This window comes from Ambystoma mexicanum, chromosome 4p (genome assembly GCF_040938575.1).
Source record: "Ambystoma mexicanum isolate Mex_15411 chromosome 4p, UKY_AmexF1_1, whole genome shotgun sequence".
NCBI classification, from domain to species: domain Eukaryota; kingdom Metazoa; phylum Chordata; class Amphibia; order Caudata; family Ambystomatidae; genus Ambystoma; species Ambystoma mexicanum.
The window spans coordinates 475626275-475644345 of NC_090927.1; the positions used below are offsets into that span (position 1 = coordinate 475626275).

The 18071-nt window shown below is 47.3% G+C and overlaps 1 protein-coding gene across 4 annotated transcripts in view; it reads left to right on the forward strand.

Moving 5' to 3' along the window:
• KIDINS220 (kinase D interacting substrate 220) overlaps positions 1-18071 on the forward strand; it is a 1499978-nt gene that overhangs the window by 432929 nt on the left and 1048978 nt on the right. For all 4 annotated transcript variants that reach the window (XM_069606010.1, XM_069606012.1, XM_069606011.1 and 1 more), the window contains exon 10: positions 11567-11665. In XM_069606010.1, coding sequence (XP_069462111.1) covers positions 11567-11665 — 99 coding nt within the window. The remainder of the gene's footprint in view (positions 1-11566; positions 11666-18071) is intronic.

Genomic DNA, 18071 nt, shown 5'->3' on the forward strand with positions numbered 1-18071 from the left:
CAAGTATCTAAAGGATGTTACTTGCCACTGGAGGTCTAGTGGGGGCAGAGATCCGTACTCTTCGCTATACAATGCAGCGAGGCGGTAGAGGCAAGACTTATCCTCATTTATTTGTATGCCTGTTTGTGTATGGAAGCAATCTAATGTCTCCAGAATGTAGGGCAGACGGAGCTCGGGATTATGCAGGTAGAGTAGCATGTCATCTGCATACATGGAGATGAGATGTGACACCTCGTCTAGCTCAATGCCTCCATCACCGTATTCCTGACGGAGGTATGCAGCCACCGGCTCTGCAGCAATAATGTAAAGCATGCGGGATAAGGGGCATCCCTGCCGTGTACCTCTATAGAGGGGCCATTTGTCAGAATAAGTCTTGTTGGTGCGCACCCTGGCGGTGGGATTAGTGTAGATCAATTGGGTCCATTTAAGGAACGCGGGTCCAATCCCCATCCTGACCATAGTGGCGTATAACCATTCCCATCTAACCGAGTCGAAGGCCTTGGTGGCGTCAAGTGACGCCACAGCTTATTTCTGGGATTTCCGCTCGGTACTGTATATGATGTGGTGTAACCTGCGTAAATTTTCGGTAATAGAACGCCCGGGCACGTAGCCCGTTTGGTCCTGATGAATTAGAAGGGGAATCACTCTGCGTAGTCTGTTGGCGAGCAGTGCCGACAGTATTTTGCTGTCAACATTTAACATAGAAAGTGGTCTATATGACCCGCAATCTGTCCCATCTTTACCAGGCTTCAGTATGGGAATTATTATTGCTTCACTCATGGAGTTCGGGAGAGAGCCTCGCTCGAAAGCCTCGTTATATACTTGTACAAGCAGGGGGGCAAGGGTCTCCTGGTATGTCTTATAAAATTCCCCGGGGAGGCCATCCATGCCCGGCGCCTTCCCGGAGGGTAATGATCTAATTATTGCCTTCACTTCATCCGGGGTAATCGGGTCGTCTAGGGCTTCAGCCAGTTGTGAATCTAGCCTGGGTAACTTAATGCAATCTAGGGCATCTTCGATCACGATGTCAGATGAGGGCGGGGTCTGGGAATAAAGGTCACGGTAGAACTCAGCAAAGACCCTATTAATCTCTGCTTGAGTGTGCACGGTGGTGCCATCGGGTTTGCGTATGTGGCAAATGGGGGTGCTAGGGGTTTCCCTTTTGTACAGCCAAGCTAAGAGTTTGCCAGGTTTGTCTCCCAGGGCGTGTGTCCTTTCTATATGTTTGGCATAACTTAATTTCCCCAGTGACCCCCAGTGGGACAGACAGGCTTGTCGCAGTGTGATTATTCCCTGTAGACACTCAGGAGTCACGTCTGCCCTGTTCTCCAGCTCCCACAGCTTCTTTTCTGCGTCTACTAGGGAGTTCACAATGGACCTCTGGGCCCCTCCCACCGCTGCTAACATGTCCCCTCTCATAACTACCTTATATGCCTCCCATGCGGTGCTAATACTATCTACACTGCCTAGGTTGTTTTGCCAGTATTCGTCTGTGCTGTCTTGTATGTGATCCCGGAAGGCTGCATCCAGCAGGGAGTGGTCTGACAATACCCTAGGTAAATACTGTGCTTCACAAAAAGTGGCTTGCTGCTCCTGACTGACCAGCATGTAGTCCAGCCTGGTGTGGACTTTGTGCGGTGGGGAGAAGAAGGAGTATTCTTGTCGCCCCGGGCCTAGTTCCCTCCACAAATCACAGAGTGATAGCTGGGTCATTAGTTTGGACAATATCTTGGCTGGGGGGGATGGGCAGGAGTGTTTGGTATCAGACCTGTCTTTGAGTGGGTCTAAGGTTCAGTTGTGGTCACCGCCCCAAATCACGACGCAGTTTACATAAGGGCCTAGTCTGGAGTATAGGGAGTGGAAGAAAGATGTGGCGTCGTGATTGGGTGCATAAGTGCTAACCAGGCACAGGTCTCTCTCCTCCACAGTACCCTGCACAAGTGCCATCCTACCCTCGTCATCCGTCTTGGTGCTCACTACCCTGAAGGGGACGGTCGGGTCGATCCATATCAGGACCCCTCTTGCGTATGAGAAATAGGAGGATCCGATCAGGGTCCCTCGCCATGTTTTGGCCAGCGCCTTCAGTTTCTCCTCCGTTAGGTGTGCCTCTTGGAGCATAGCAATTCCGACCTTGCAGCGTCGCAGATATGTGTGAATCCGGCGTTGTTTCACATAACTGTTCATGCCTCTGACGTTCCACGTCATTATTTTTATTGTTTCAGCCATAAGCGTGATGGTGCCCAATGTTCCCCCTCTGTCTCGATCAGGGTCTTGTTAGTGGTGCGTCTGTAGTGAGGTCATCCTGAGGTCTCGGTATTTCTTGTTCAAAATTCCCAACATGGGTGCAACTTCCCTGTATTTCCCTCCCCCCTAATAAACGTCCCCAACGTAGAACTGGTCCAACGGGGTGACCCCCGTCATGACTGTCCCGTTTCCGCTCCTTAGGACCAAGCATGGTCTTCGGGTGCCCTACGGGCGGGTAAATGTACCCTGAAGAAAGAAAAAAAACTCCTGGGGGTTGAGGGAGCTGTTGCTTCGGTGTTCCGCGTAGTAGGATCAAATCAGCTGCTCATAGGGCTCGATTTATTGTTACTGTGCACATGGGGTAAGTACCGTTATCTTGCAGTCTTGGAGGGTGGTTCAATGCGGCTTACGTCTTTTGTCTTCAATGTCCGGTAATTGCTGCTCGTCCATCCAGTCCCGAGCCTGTGCCGGGGTGTCGAACAGGTGGACTCTATTTTTATGTATCACCTTTAACCGAGAGGGGTATAAAAGCATGTATTTCAATCCAGCAGCTTTCAATCTGGCCTTAGTGTGTATGAACTGAGCTCTGTTCATCTGTACTTGAAAGGTGTAATCAGGGTAGATCGCAATCTTGGCTGAGTTCCTCAGGATCTGGCCCCCTGAACGTGAGAATGCAAGAATGATCTCGCGGTCTCTGTAGTTTAATACTTTCGCTATCATAGGCCTAGGTGGGCCGCCTGGTGGAGGTTTCTTGGCGAGAGACCTATGTGCCCTTTCGATGGAGAAACCCTGCGATAGTTTCTCTGCTCCAATCTCCTGCAGCAGGAGGTTTTCTATGTAGTTGGTGGGGTCTGGGCCTTCGATGCCCTCCGGTAAGCCAAGCAGCCGGATGTTGTTCCGGCGAGCCCTCCCTTCAGCCGCCTCCGCCCTGTCCTCCAGGACTCAAGTGCTTGGGTCTCAAGTGCATCGGTTCTACCAGCCAGGGAGCGGACGTCCTGGCGTAGGAGGCCCAGGTCTATGGCCACAGCATCGATTTTGTTCACCATTGTTGCTTGGAATAACGTGATGGCTTCCAGGAGTTGGGTGTTGCTGAGTTCAGTCGCCGCTACGGTGGGGCCTGTTTCCTTACCAGCCGTTGCCGTGTCTGGGCACCCAGGGTTGGGGAGTTCATTGGCTGTATAGGCGTCCAGGGTGGTCTGTCGCTGCTTGGACCTAGCTCCCCTCCCCGTTGATTTATCCAGGCCAGACATTCCTGCGGTTCTGTGAACTTCAGGCGCCGGGGGCGGATTCCGCGACGAGATGGGGCGGTGTGTAGTCCTGCACCGCGGGGAGACGGTCACCAGCTCCTCAAGTCTCCCCAGGGTGCTTTCAGTCTGCCTCAATGCCAGCGCAGGCTGTGATACAGGTGTATCGCGCGGGGATAGGTGCGGGGTTTGGCCTGGTTTTGGGCAGTACTCTGCTGCGTGTGGGGGGGCCCCTTCTCTAATGTCCGGTATTGAGAATATCTTAGAAGGGGGCGGAGGGGGGTGGGTGTCGCACAGTCCCAGATCCCCGCACTGTCCGCCTCCGGCGTCCTCACGGCGCAGCGGGGGCTCGATTGCAAGGCCCCGCTAGGTGCTAGTAGATGGTGCGAGGGGAGGCCGGTGGGCGGCCCGCACGGGGGGGCCTCTGTTCCGCTCACCTCAGATAGATGGAGTCTCTGCTCCTGCCAATCTCCTCTCCCCAGGCAGCGATTGCGGTCTCGCTTGAGTCCCCAGGCAGGGAGGGGGGCCAGGGTCCCAGACAGGGGGGGGGGAGCCCTCCTCTCGGCCAGACCCCCACTCAGGACGCAGCGGCTCTCGGTCTCCGGCCGGCTTTTGTACGCCTCTGCTTCCCCCCTCGGGTCGCTGGGCGCCGGGGCCGCGTAGGCCGCACCCGTGGCGTGGGCCAGGCAGGGCAGGCGGCGTAGATGGATCCCTCAGCGAGACGAGTCCAGGAGCGGGGCAGGGCAGCTGGCGTCCGCACCCAGACTGGTCCCCCTCGCTCTTCTCTCACCTTGGCAGGCGGGTCCGGTCTGGTCCCTGATCTCCGCCGATTTCTGCTGCGGGGCTGGCGGGCGCCTCCAATTGATCCAGTCGACCGCGCGCCCCAGCGGCCCAGGCAGCGCCTCCGATGCACCGGCTTCTCTCAGAGCTGGTCTCGAAACCCGGTGGGACCCCTCCTGACCGCCCTCCAATACTCCTCCCCTCCGAGGTGAAGGTCCGCTGCCGCTTCCGAGGATCGCTGGACCAGCGCAGGGCTCCCCGGGCTCAGCAAGAGGAGGCCGCCATCTTGGCCTCCAGTTACGCGGTTTTTCACGAGCCGCGTTTCGAGTCTTAAGGTCTTCTACCCTCGTGTGTGGGGAGCCCCAGAACCTCCCGCAGGCTTCAGCGGCTCTCGTGATGTTTCTGCAGGTTCGAATGAAGCTTCAGTGTCCCGTAGAGCGGTTTATCAAGACACATCGAGCGGAGCTCACCAAAGACGCGTCCACTCTACATGGCGGTTAGCCACGCCCCCCCTAAGTCCTAGTGTTCTTTCTCTCTCTGCAGGTCCTTGGTTTCAGGTAAGCTGGCATCAAAGAACTGGACACGGTGAGCGTTACGTTGCCCACAGCAGAATAACGCGAAGCATGTTCTGCTGTTTGGGTGTGGTTTAAATAGTCTCAGGTAAAGTAGTCCAGGTAAAATAGACCCAGGCCTGCCACACCCAAAGTAGTCCAGGTAAAGTAGTACCAGGCCTGCCACACCCAAAAGACTAGACCGCATAGCTCCGTTCCTTGTAATTGAGCTATGTGTGTGCCTCTATGTTGGCTGAACCCCCCAAGTTAAATAGTGCCAAGTAAATAGTCCCATTGTAATGTTGGTCTTCATGATGGTTCTGAGCCCAGGACTGACTCCAAGCGAGTCTTGGATGAGGTTTTAAGGCCTTTGACCTGGCCCTAATTAGAAGGCTGACTTGCCAGGGGTAAGGGCCATGACAAATCCTTTCATCTGTCATGAAATGACAAATATGCACAGTATTCAAATGATGAACATTAATTGTTCAGCATGAGAACATTTGGTGTCCGGTTCTCCTCGTCCTTCCTAGGAACTGCAAATTGCAAATGTGCCGCCAAGTAAAATGCAGAGGGATCCGATACTGCCATTTCTTAACAGCTATGCCAACACAGTTCTCACCAGTATGTTTATTCCCATCATTGGCAGCTTGTTTAACATAATTTTGCATTGCCTGTTACTTGGTTGGGCATATTGCATGATATAATAGCAAATAGATATCATATCTTTGGTACAAACACCATTTTAACTAAGGCTATCCTTTCCACGATTGAAACAAATACATTTCTCAATCCTTTGCTGTAACCGGTCCAATGCTTTAAGAATATTATTCTGCACATCTAGTTTGTTTCGAAGGGTTTCAGTCTCCAGATATTTTATGGGATCTGAAGTTGTGACAGATTGAACTTGAATGAGGAATAGACTGTTAAGGAGAATTTTTATTTCTGTGCCAATTCCCTTTAACCTTAGAGACCTCCAGCTATTTTGCTGGATGTGGGGATTTTTAATTTCAACTCCTGAGTGAGTGGGACGTTTGTTTCACTCTCTTGTGTTTTTTCTGACTAGGATCTTTGTGTTTGTCACTGTTTAATGGAGTCTGGTAAACTCCATAGACATCTGCTTTTGCATTGACACACAGCATCTTTCGCGTATTTCCACTGAGAAGTCCCTTTGGTCTTCTCTTAATGTTTAACTACATCTTCTTGGGTGAATTACTGTTCCTGAGAATAGTAAGATGACCCCTGACTTACTTACCTTTTCTTTTGTGGGTCCAGCACACACCACCCTATGTGGAGTGCTGTGGGTTTACATAGTAACTCCTGTATCCAACCCTCATGTAACATTCTGTTACACTAATTCACTTGAATGGCTGGTGGCAGTGGTTTCTTTTTTTTACTACCTTGTGCCATGTATCTGCAGGCTGAATCCGCAAGGGTGACAATTTTCTCAAAATGGCCCCTGTTCTTTTTTTCACCGTTTCTTGTCAGTTAGTTTCTTCTGGGCTTTTACTCTGTTTGAATCGGGCTTGAGTCCTTTTGTGTGTTTTGCCTTTGGTGGGCTTCAGCCCTTAAGACCACTCAGGCTCCAGTGTGTCTGGAAAGGCAAGAACTGAGGGAGGGTCCAGAAACGTCCCTGTCCTCTGTCTCTAGGTGGGCCTGAGTGAAACCAGTTCTGATTGGCTGGATTTCCTGGAGGACAGCCACCCTGCTGGGTGATTGACAGCCTAGAGCTGTGAATGAATGGCAACTTGATTAAAAGGTGAGGGTTTTGGGACTAGAGGCAGTCGACCACTAGAGGACAACATCTGACGAAGAAGACTTGAAGAGATGTGAGCAGCACCATCCTGGACCGTGAAGTGCCCAGTGAAGCCCTGAAGCTTTGCTGACCCCACTTCGACTGGGAAGACCCACACGGGACGACTTCCTCCCTTGGGCTGTTGGGACCAACAAGCCTGAAGACAAACTCCATTTTGGCGCAACCCCCGACTTGCTGTGACTTTCCAAGGCTGCAGAATCCCAATACCGGGGACCCCTGACCATCATTGAGTGCATTGTCTTTTGAAGTGTGAATGCGGCCAAAACTACTTTGTGGGAATCCAGAGGGACCCCACAGAAGCAGGAAATCTTCATCCAGAGTCCAGGACCGAGGAATCAAGTAACTTCCAACCGGAGCTGTTCGTTCTTCTTTTTGCGCTGAGAAAAACACGCCAAAACTACAAAGAGCTGCTGAATTGAGGATAATTAATTGCTGCCAAGTCTCTCTCTCTCTCTCTTGAGTGCTGCTGCAGAAGCCCACCAGACTGCCTCCCTTTCGTCACCACGACCAAGGAACAGGAACAAGGGTCTGCTGCACTGCAACAAGAAGGCATCCAGCTGGAATACATTCTTTTAGTTCCTAGGTACTGTGGTGCTTGGGGTACATCAACCGTTTGCCATTTGTGGTGCTTTTACCTTGGAGTGCTATTTTACCCTATTTAGTGTTGACCTCAACTCACTTACACTGTCCTTGCAGCTTGTGCTTCTTCAAGGTGACTCCTCTTGAGTTGATGTGATTTTCCATTTCAACTACTATTTAAAAAATAAATTCTAAGAAGAGAGCATCAGAACTTTGTACTGGCCCATTGCATTGACATTGGCTGTCATGGCTCCCTCAAGGCCCCCTTCTGAACCTATTTGGTTTGACAGGTTTTAATTGTTGAACACTATTATTGCGGGGATGAAAGACTGCCTGCATCCCTCTGAGAGAATCTAACTGTTTTTGTAGAATACCTGTATTCCCTGATCTAACGATAACCTTTCCCTCCCTTATAACTTAATACTGCAAAGGTGATACAAAATGGGTGCTATTTCCAAACCTCAAATGACATCACTCAATGTGCTGGAAAATGTAGAACATGTAAAAGAATTACTCATCTGCTTTATTGTTCCCTTTTTGAATTGAATCCTAAATTGGGATTAATGTTTATATTAGTTGCTGCATTTTATGGAATGCTTTAAATATCTCACATTACCCCGCTTAGGATAAGCCTGGCTGCTCAGTCACACTACCAACTTGTGTAGTACAGACCTATATTAAAAGGTAGATTACCTTATACCACAAGATAAGTCTTGTGTATTCCCACACTAGTTGGACTGCATCAATTCTTACCGAACAGACATAGAACCGAGCATTTCCATGCACCCAATCAAAGATGTGTCAGTAAAGTTGTGACAGAGGTGGATATGGAACGTGTGCTCATAATGTGCTCCCAGCATCAGCTTGAACCAAGCGAAATTGGAGGGATTGCTTTTTGAATCCCACTCAGCCAATCAGAAACCTACCCATCTCTCGCACAATAGTTCTTATGAGCGACTGAATATGGGCCCCCCGTCCAATGTTAAATTAAGATCACAGTTGACCTTGTGGTTAAACTAAGAAATAGGATTGAGTCCAAAAACACTCCTATATGTAGGTGTAACAAGAACTAATACTTTAAACAACTTGTTTAGTATATTTTCATTTGCGTTGGTTTGTGGGCATTTATTTATTTTTGATATATTATTGTGTTTTCATATATACCACGTATCCCTACTAAGAATTGGCTTTGAATACATGACCATGTGTTAGGAAGAATTCTAAGAAATGTGCTAATTCCCTTCTACCTTAGAGACCCCCAGCACATTGACTGGACTTTAGGGCTTTTCATTTCTAACCTGGAGACAGTGAGACCTTTTTCCCACTCTGTATTTTTCTGTGATTTGGTCTCTGTTTCTTTTGACTTTGAGTCTGACAAACTCCATAGGCATCATCTTTACATTATGATGCACAGTACCTTCAGTGCAGTGGCACAGGGAAGTCTCTTAGATTTTCCAAAGGTTTAAATACCTTCTCTTGGTGAAACTACTGTTTCCAAGAGAAGTGAAGTGAAATTGACTTTGCTTACATTTTGTAACTTTCTAGACCCAGCACACGCTATCTTACAATAGGGTGCTGGAGGGGTTACTTAGTATCCCCTTTGTCTAGTTTCTCATGTAACATTTTGATGTTACCCTTTCCACGATTAATGGCTGGTAGCAGGGGTTTACTTTTTCCTACCATTGTGTGTTTCTACCGCGGCAGTAAAGCACCCATGTGTGCCCATTTTGACAAAATGGCCCCAGTCTTCTTTGGAAAGGTCCTTCTTGATATTTACTCTGCGTGCCAAACAAGCTTTTGTCCCTTTGTTCATTTTGTCTTTGGCGGGATTCAGGAGTGAAGCCCGCCTCTGGCTCCAGCGTGTCTGGCAGGGCAGGAAGCGAGGGATGTGTCTGAAACTTCCTCTGCTTAGTCTCTTTGGATACAGGAATGCACCCAAAGGTAATTGGCTGGAGGGCTCTCCTCAGAGGACAGCCACCCTGCTGTGTGATTGACAGCTAGGCTGCGAATGAATCGGAGAAACCTGCATAAAAGGCCAGGATTTTTGCTTGGAAGGCAGAGTTGACCACTGGATGAAGGAATCGAAGAAGAACTTGGAAGAGACACCTGCTGCAACTCGTGGACCGTTGGTTTGCCCGGTGAAGCCCTGCTGCAGTGCTGAAACTCCAAATTCGCCTCGACTAGAGAAGACCTGCAAAAGATGACTTCTCCCCTTGGGTTGTTGGGACCAATCGACCCCAAGACAAGCTCATCTGGAAATCCTCTCGGAGCTGGCTGTACTGCCATTGCTGCTGCAGGAACCGAATTGCCAGGGAGAGCAACACCAGAATCGAGTGAGTGTCTTTAAGTCAGACCTAAGCTCCAGGAAGATCCTCCGGAACTCGCAGGAAGCAGGACGGACCAAGCCTCCGCCACCTCAGCAGAGTGCTGCACCCCAGATGCAAGGAAAATCCATAGTGGTATCCAAGAACCGCGGTGTTGCTATTTTCGAGACGTGAAGAGCTGAAACCGCGAAGTGCCGCTGATCTGAAGTTTGCCCATTGCTGCCGTCGACCTTCTGTTCGTAGTGCAAGAGTCCCCAAACATTCTCCCTCTTGTCCCCACGACAAAGGCCCAGGAACAACAGACTCTGCAGACGTACACGGGAACAGAAGCCAGCTGGAACCAATTTCTTCTAACCAAAGGTACTGTAAAACTAAGGGGACTTGTCTCTTGTCGTGTAACCTTGCTAGTTCTTAGTTGAGACTTGTCTTGGTTGCTTTTGCAGAGTTGCTTGCAGCTTTGCCCCTCACAAGCCTCCCAGCTTGTGGCCCTACAGTGATTCTCTTTTTCTACAAAGACTTCTAAAATATTGTCCAAGACTTATACTTACCTGCAAGAAGTGCTTCGGCTCACCTAGACTTTTGCTCAATTAACATTGGCTTGCATGACTCCATGAAAGACTTCTTACCACTGACTTTGTGCTTTACCTTTCCTCCAGGAAAGGGTTAATTTACTTTGCATTGGGGGTTCAAAAGTACGTACCTGCTTCCAAATATTTGTTTAACCTTTGTTTTATTCCCAAACCCTTTTCTTTGACACCAACCTCAGTATTGCTCTAAATGCACCAGTGATAGATTAATGTCTACAGTGTCCTAGTTATAAGTCACCTCAGGGTGTAGGAAGAATCTGTGTGTCATCCCAAATGGTTACTTGCTGATTTAGAGAAACTTAGAGTGTGTATTTTGAAGTGTATTTTTGTTTTACATATATATTGGTCCCTTCTGAAGAAGGCTTATTCAACGGACTGTTAAATAAATGAACAATTGTTTATCAAGAAACCTTGAGTGTAAGAGTTTATTTGAATACTTGTCACTGTGAATCTCTGCGTAAAAACCCTACTGCTCACATTGACCCATTTGAGATGAGCCTGGCTGCTAAACCACACTACCGACCTGTGTAGTACAGACTTATACCAAAGGTTGGGTTACCTATTGCCAGGAGGACAAGGTTGGTGTAGTTTCTCTAACGGTACTGCACACAGTCTTGCCTAACACCACATCTATTTATAAACAGAGGCAAAGCAAGCTTAGGAGTTACCTATATTCCTAAGTGTGGGAAGGTACCCCCACATCCAAAATATAGGGATGGGATATTCTTTCTAACAGGAATGTTTTTTTAAATAAATTGAAATTAATTCATTGAAATTAAGAGCTATAATAAGGAATGAATAAGAGGGTGGTAGGATCGAGCAGCCAACCACTAGTTTAAAATGAGCCTTTTTCTAGAAGTCTCGAATTATGAGATGTTGTCATCCTTGACATGAAGTTTCCCCAGCAGAGATCAAAATCATTCATGTTAGTGCACTATTGCAAAGCAAGAAACTGATAAAGACCTGACTCTTTAACAAATACTAACCTCTCGACAGATACTCTACCTCTTCTAATTTTTTTCCATCCTGACCCTCAGCCCAGATCCTCTGACATTTCAGACCCCATCCTCTATATGCCATCTCCTAATGGTTATATCACACATGCTAAAATTGTTGCCTAACTTGCAAAGTGTAACTGTGCTTTACTCACACTGCTACTGCTCATTGTAACCAGTTTCTCTTGTAACCAAGAAACCAGTAAGCTCTTCTGTAATCACTAAGTATGTAAGTATTCTTGTAATCTGCAAGCATCCTTGGAAACTACACTGTGATACCCCAGGGTTTGGGTGTACAATCGAATACAATAAATAAGCATGTCTTCATTGCCCTTCTAAAATTAATGGTAAAATTAAAGTTAACGCCAATGTCCTTAATAACTAAATGTTATGGTATGTGTGTGAATGGAGTCTCCCTTTGTTCATCCCTGTGATTCTTGTATTTTCAGAATGGGGATACTGTCCTCATAGGAGCTGTTCGAGGGGGCCATGTTGAAATTGTGAGAGCCCTGCTACATAAGTATGCTGATATAGACATCAGAGGACAGGTAAGTGCTGATGTGAAACACAAGTCAGAATGACCTGAGTCGTTGGGTGCATGCTGATAAACAGAATAAAGAATTGCTATGAGCAGGATTGGTTGAATGCAATTCATTTTTTAAGTGGCACTGTCAGTGTCACTTAATCTGGTATATTTTAACAGCTTTGGCATAACATACATATGTTGTTGTTCATGTTTCTGCAATCTCCTTTTATAATAACCGTATAGTATGTTTTTATCAATCACACTAAAGAAAGCTGGCAAACATAGGTTAAGATGGTGTAGGGCCTGAGGGGCAAGGCCCCCCAAAATCTGTAAATGCCCACTCAACATCGCTGTGTGGGAATTTACAGATATTTTTGTCAGTGCAGTGGGCCCAACTACATTAGCTTCAGGCCCAATTTGCTAGACAATCCTGGCTATGCCTCTGGGATGCGGTATTCCCCTTTTTTTATAGGATTCCCTGATGTCCCAAATCCCCCTGCCCCCTTTCCACGCAAATACTAGGCCGAGGAAGAGGGCGACACTGAGAGTAACAATGCTGACTCTTATACATCGCATTGGACATGTCCCGCTAATTGGGTCAGGCAAATTCAGGCACTTGACTCTAAGTGCATACATCTGATATCAATTGGCTCTCCTCACACAGATAAAAGGCGGAACATAGAGACACACTCTGAGCAAGGTGGAACACGAGTAAAAGCAGAACTTCAGGGCGAGGGCGAACCTACTGGAGCAGAGCAGTGGACCGAGGGATGAGAGCCACGGGGTAGAGAACACCAAGAGTTCCCTGCAGGCTGTCTTTGCTTCCAAAAGCCTGCGGAAGACATGTGGAGAAGGCTGAATCCCAAAAAATAAATCTGCATTGTGTTCCAAGGGCACCAGCGACCCTCGCGGGTGAACGGCAGAGCTTGGAGGGCAATGCCAAGCCTGTGGTACTGACCTTGACTCGCAAATTGGAAGAAAGTAAAAGACCAGAAAGAAACGCGTACAGCCAGTGAGTTGGCAAGCGTCATGAGAGACCAGAGTGTGCTAAAGGAAGAGTAAAGTGGCAACATTATATTGCAAAATTGAAGGCTGCGCATGTGTGAATGAGACGCGAAGAAAGGCAGACCTGCGATTTAACTTTGAAGGTACGATAGCTGTAAAGTCAGCAATACTGATAACAAAGTGGTCTGGCAAAAGGAGTTAGCCCCCTCGAAAGTCTCTGTGAAAGGTAGATGGTTGTCTTTATAAAGTGAATGAACTATAAAACCAAGGTAATTGGAGTTAACCCAGAGAGAAGTGGAACGTGAAAAGCTGCACGTCAAACTGTAATACATAATACAGTAACCTACCCAGACCAGAAAGCACTGGGGTAAATAAAATAGGAGTGCGAGTTGAAAACTGGAAAGTGAAAGTGGTCCTGCAGAGATATGTCACAAAAACCATCCACATTCGAAAGTCTTTGACATCAAGAAACTGTTCTGAGCCCGACTGGGGGAGACCAGAAGTATAATAAGTTGGGGGAAAGGAACCCAAGCAAGTGTTGTGCACTTATTGCTGTGAGAGCCCTGAGCCAGAAAGGTGCGGACCGCTGTGAACATCGTTAAACTGGATTTGTGGAAATTAGAATGCAAGACTTTGACATGGAAGGGCAGGTGGGCCTCGATCCACGTTTAACTACCTTGTATTAAGAGCGTGAGCCAGAGTGTCATCTTGTCTACAGGGACCCGCCTTACCCTGTGCTGTCCAACGTGGGGAGGAGGGCTGACTCAGACACATTTATTCTTTTGAACACTGACTTTCCTTTATATAGACATATTCCTTTTCACACTTTTTGTAGTAGGTATAGGGCAGGTATTAGGTTTTTGTTATAGGCCATTTTGATTTGATGGACACAACTTGTTTAGGATTTGATGGTCGAGACTGCTCCCATCCTAGCTATAGGGCAAAGTAGGAGTTTAACCCCATTGAAACTTTATTAAAGGTTTTACAAATTGTTCCTTTTTTGTCAGTGTCATACTTGTGATACCATGCCTCCCTTACACTATCTAGAAATGTGTGCAGTTGAACTCCCTAGTGTGAATTACTGTTTCATAAATATGTTCTGAGACAGGAATGCTAATGTGGAAGGCTGGGGCAAAGATTTTCTTTTATGGACTCATTTAACATGTGGAAATGTGTGCTCTTGTGTTCAACACATCCCTAGATCTCAGTATTACCCTTGTTCAGGAGTCGCCATGAATCTTCCATCATGAACATTTTATGTCTAGTTCTGTCTTTTATCACTGTTCATATATCGGGGCACAAATACCCTGCATCTGACAACTTTGACAAGGAAAAAATCCCAGGAACCCCCACACCTCAGTTTTCTTCAATGTATTCAGATGCAAAAACTTCTGAAGTTTGTTTCACTTCTCTTCAGAGAAGCCAAAATGTAATGGATAACAACATATGAATTTATCATAGCCACTGTGAAGGCATCCTGAAGCAAGACACAGACAACAGATTCAAGGTTCAAAACAGACTGGTTTATTAAAGTAAATGCCAAGATGGTAAAAGGCATAACTTGCCCTATGCTATGGTGGGATTTCCCTACCTGAACTGAACTAAACTAAGGGTGGTCAAAGAGTTCAACTTAAACGTCTGTCTTTGTCCAAAAACTATGCTTGCCCTCACAACTAAAGCTAAACAATGTGTAGGGATGTCAATAATCAAAGAAATGGTGATCTGCGCAATTCCAGCTCCTAGCTTCTTTTCAGCTCCCCTTCCCCAAGTTCAAGAAAGCTCCACAAAAGTCTCAGAATTACCTCTCTCCCACTCAAGGTAACACAGTTCCATACATTCTTCGGGGTTCCCTTACCCAAGTTCCAAGCAGCACAGTTCAAATGAAAATGGTCTCGGGGCTCCGTTCTCAAGACAACAGGTGTAATGTCTCAGGACTCCCTACCACAAGACTTCAGCTCTGCCAGTTGTTCTTATTTAAGTCTTTCAAGCAAAAGATTTAACACAACTCAAGGTCAGCTTGACCGTGTTCCTGGTTTGTCTCATCCATTCACTGGCTATGCCCCTTCTGTGTTTCTTCCACAATTTCTTTTGATTCTCTCAGTTCAGGGCTCACTGGTCTAGGTGCAATTGTCAGAACACACAGTCCACCCATCACAGGTCGCGCCACCGGAATCTCTCTCTTTGTTGATCTCTTGGCTGTATGGATATTATTTACACTTCTCTGGCTTCTCCTCTGTAGCCTCCTGGCTCTGCCAGAGTATATCACACACCTCTTGCCAGTCTTTGGTCTTGCCACACTGCACTTGGTTGTCAAGTTCAGTTTGTGGTGGTCTTACACCTGTCCCATCTTTCTATGGCGCTGTTTCACACTGGCGCATTTCTTATATGTTGTCATATGGGCACTTTCACTTTTGCTATTTTGCTTTGCCCATACAGTTCACTCCATTTTATATTGAACAAGTTTAATTGCGAGTTTTCATTCCACTCGGTATTCACCAGATATTCAGTGTGCTTAATTGTAAGGTTTTGTTCAGTTCGGTGTTTAACAAAAGTTCAATAAACTTAATTTCAAGCTCACTTATGGTTTGGTTTTCAATATGCATCTAGCGCGTTTAATTTCAAGTTTTTCCTTCAGTTTGGTAAAGCATTAACTCTTCGCCACCTGCTAAGAACGCCCCTCCCTCTTTCCCCGGCTGCCGAGTGCCCTTTCCCCATATTCGCCAGTCTCCGGCGCTGTTTCTCAGTGGCTCCTGCTGCTTTCTTCCAGCTTCTCAGGTCGGAGGGTCAGCTACTACGAGCCCTTCTCACACTTCGGGGCTTGTCTTGGCCTCACTGGTTGCTCCGCTCTCTCTGTCCAGATGTGGACAGCGTTCCACTCAACGGCCCAACTCGCTTTGGGCATGATAGGTTTTCTGGACTTCTGGATGGAATCATGTCTCCTCCACAAATCCCACCACGGATGCCCTCTCCACAAATGGGTCCCCTGCTGGTCTCCTTTTCCACAGGCCTCCCTGAGTCCCCTCTTGCTGAACGTTTTGTCTCCTTTTATGCATTTGAAACCTTTTGACAGGTTGCAGGTGTGGATTTCCAATTTGGTTTGTCTGTCTATGATTAAGAGGACATGCCTGACCTTCACTACACTTTGCAGGCATCTTCCTTGTCCCAGTACCAAAGTGGTGGCATGGTATATAGTCTGCATTACTCTCGGTCTCCTCTTTGTTTCAGTACGGTCACATGTTGCTTGTGGGGAAATGTGGGGAGCCAGCTTATAATAGCCCATAAAGGTCGGGGGAGGAATAGGTTGGTTGTAACAGGGAAAGAAGGATACCATGTCTTGCCGGAGGGCACCCCACGCCCCAAGGACCCTCCACCCAGGTGTTCCTCCCTCGCTTCTCCACCCCCAGGGTTACGAACCAAAAGCAATGGCCTTTCCCTGACCACCTGGGCAGAGGATCCAAGGGGAGTAAAAGGTAGAGTACAGTCATGTTTCTCACACCACATAGATTTATCTGTGCAACTTTCAGTTCCATTTATCTTTGCCCTGTTTTTTCATTAAAGAAGTAGTACATATGGAGGTCTGTTGTGTCCCAACCCAAAAGGAGCAGCTGAAGCTCCTGAGCACATTCCATCTGTGCATGAACACAGCAACCCCACATATGTTTCGGTTTCATGTAGGTGTCAATAGAGACTCATTGCTTGGAACGCTAAGCTCAAAAAGCTTGTGGCCTACATCTGTGTTAGGCAACATTGTATGCAGTACCCTTTGGGTGCACTACAATAACCTTGACCTCCAGGCAGTAGGGACCCAAACTTTGGTGTAAGTCTGAACTACACAGGTTGGTAGTGTGCTTATCTTAAGAGGGGTCAATGTGAGCAGTAATATTGTGACACAGAGTTTCACAATACAGTTATCCAAATAAACACTTATACTCAAGGTTTCTTGATAAAACAATAATTCATTTATTTCACAGTCAGTTATATAAACCTTCTTCAGAAAGGGAGCAAAGCATGTAACACTTAAATATACTTCAAAACACACTCTAGGTTTCTCTAAATCAGATGACACCCATTGGGGGTGGCACACAGACTCTTCCTACACCCCCAGGTGACTTAAATAGCTAAGACACTGTGGACATTGATTCATCACTGGTACATTTAGAGCAATACTGAATTAGGTTTAAAAGATAGACTAGGGGAATAAACAAAGGTTAACAAATAATTCATACATGGGCAAGTACTTTTAAACACCTTCCAAAGCACAACGTCTGAGATAAAGAGGGGTCTCTCAGGGAGCCAGGACAGCCAATGTTAATTGCACAATGTCAAGGGGAACTGAATGTCTTCTTTGTAGGTAGGTAAAAAGTCTTGCACAATGTTTCTGAAAATGTTTGTAGAAAACAGAACACTTGAAGGGCCACAAGCTGAGAGGCTTGTGAGGGGCAAAGCTTTATCAACTCTGCAAGGTAACCAAGACGGATCTCAACTGAGAGCAAGTAAGGCTACACAACAAGAGGAAGGTTCTCTTAGACTTTACATTACCTCTGGTTAGAAGAAATGGTCCTAGCTGGCTTCTGTTCCTGTACAGCTCTGCAGATCCTGTTGATCCTGAGTCTCAGTCGTGGGGACAAGGGGGAGGACGTCTGGGGACTCCTGCTATGCAATGGGACGGTCAGCGGCAGCAATGGGCAAAATTCAATTCAGCGATTCTTCAGTGCTTCAGCTCCTCGCGTCTGACAGCAAATAGCAACACTGTGGTACTCGGATACCACTTCAGACTTTCCTCGCATCTGGGGTCCAGCACTCTGTTGAAGTGGCTCAGGATTGGGCAGTCCGGCATCAGGGAAGTCCGGAGGATCTTCCTAGTGCTCGGTCTGACTTAAAAGCAACACACACAATCTTATGTTCCTCTACCTGGGTCTTCAGTTCCAGCAGCAGCAGCAGTGGAAATACAACCAGCTTCGAAAGCTTACTTTGGAGTTGATTGGTCCCACCAACTCAAAGGGAGAAGTCGTCCTTGCAGGGCTTCTCTAGTCGAGGCGAATTCGGAGCTTCAACACAGCAGCAGCGCTTCACCTGGCAAACCAACAGTCCAGGAGTTGCAGCAGGTGTCTCTTCCAAGTTCTTTTTCGGATTCCTTCGTCCAGTGGTCGACTCTGACTTCGAATCCAAAAAGCCTTGCCTTTTATGCAGGTTTCTCCCATTCATTCCAGCCTAGCTGTCAATCACACAGCAGGCTGGCTGACCTTGCTGGCCAGCCAGCCGGCCAATCACCTTTTGGGTGCATTCCTCTAACAAGGGGATTAAGCACAGGGAGTTTTGGGCACCTCCCTCGCTTCCTGCCCCTGCCAGACATACTGGAGCCAGAGGCGGGGGTTCACTCGTAAACCCTGCCAGAGACAAAACAAACAAAGAGACCAAACCTG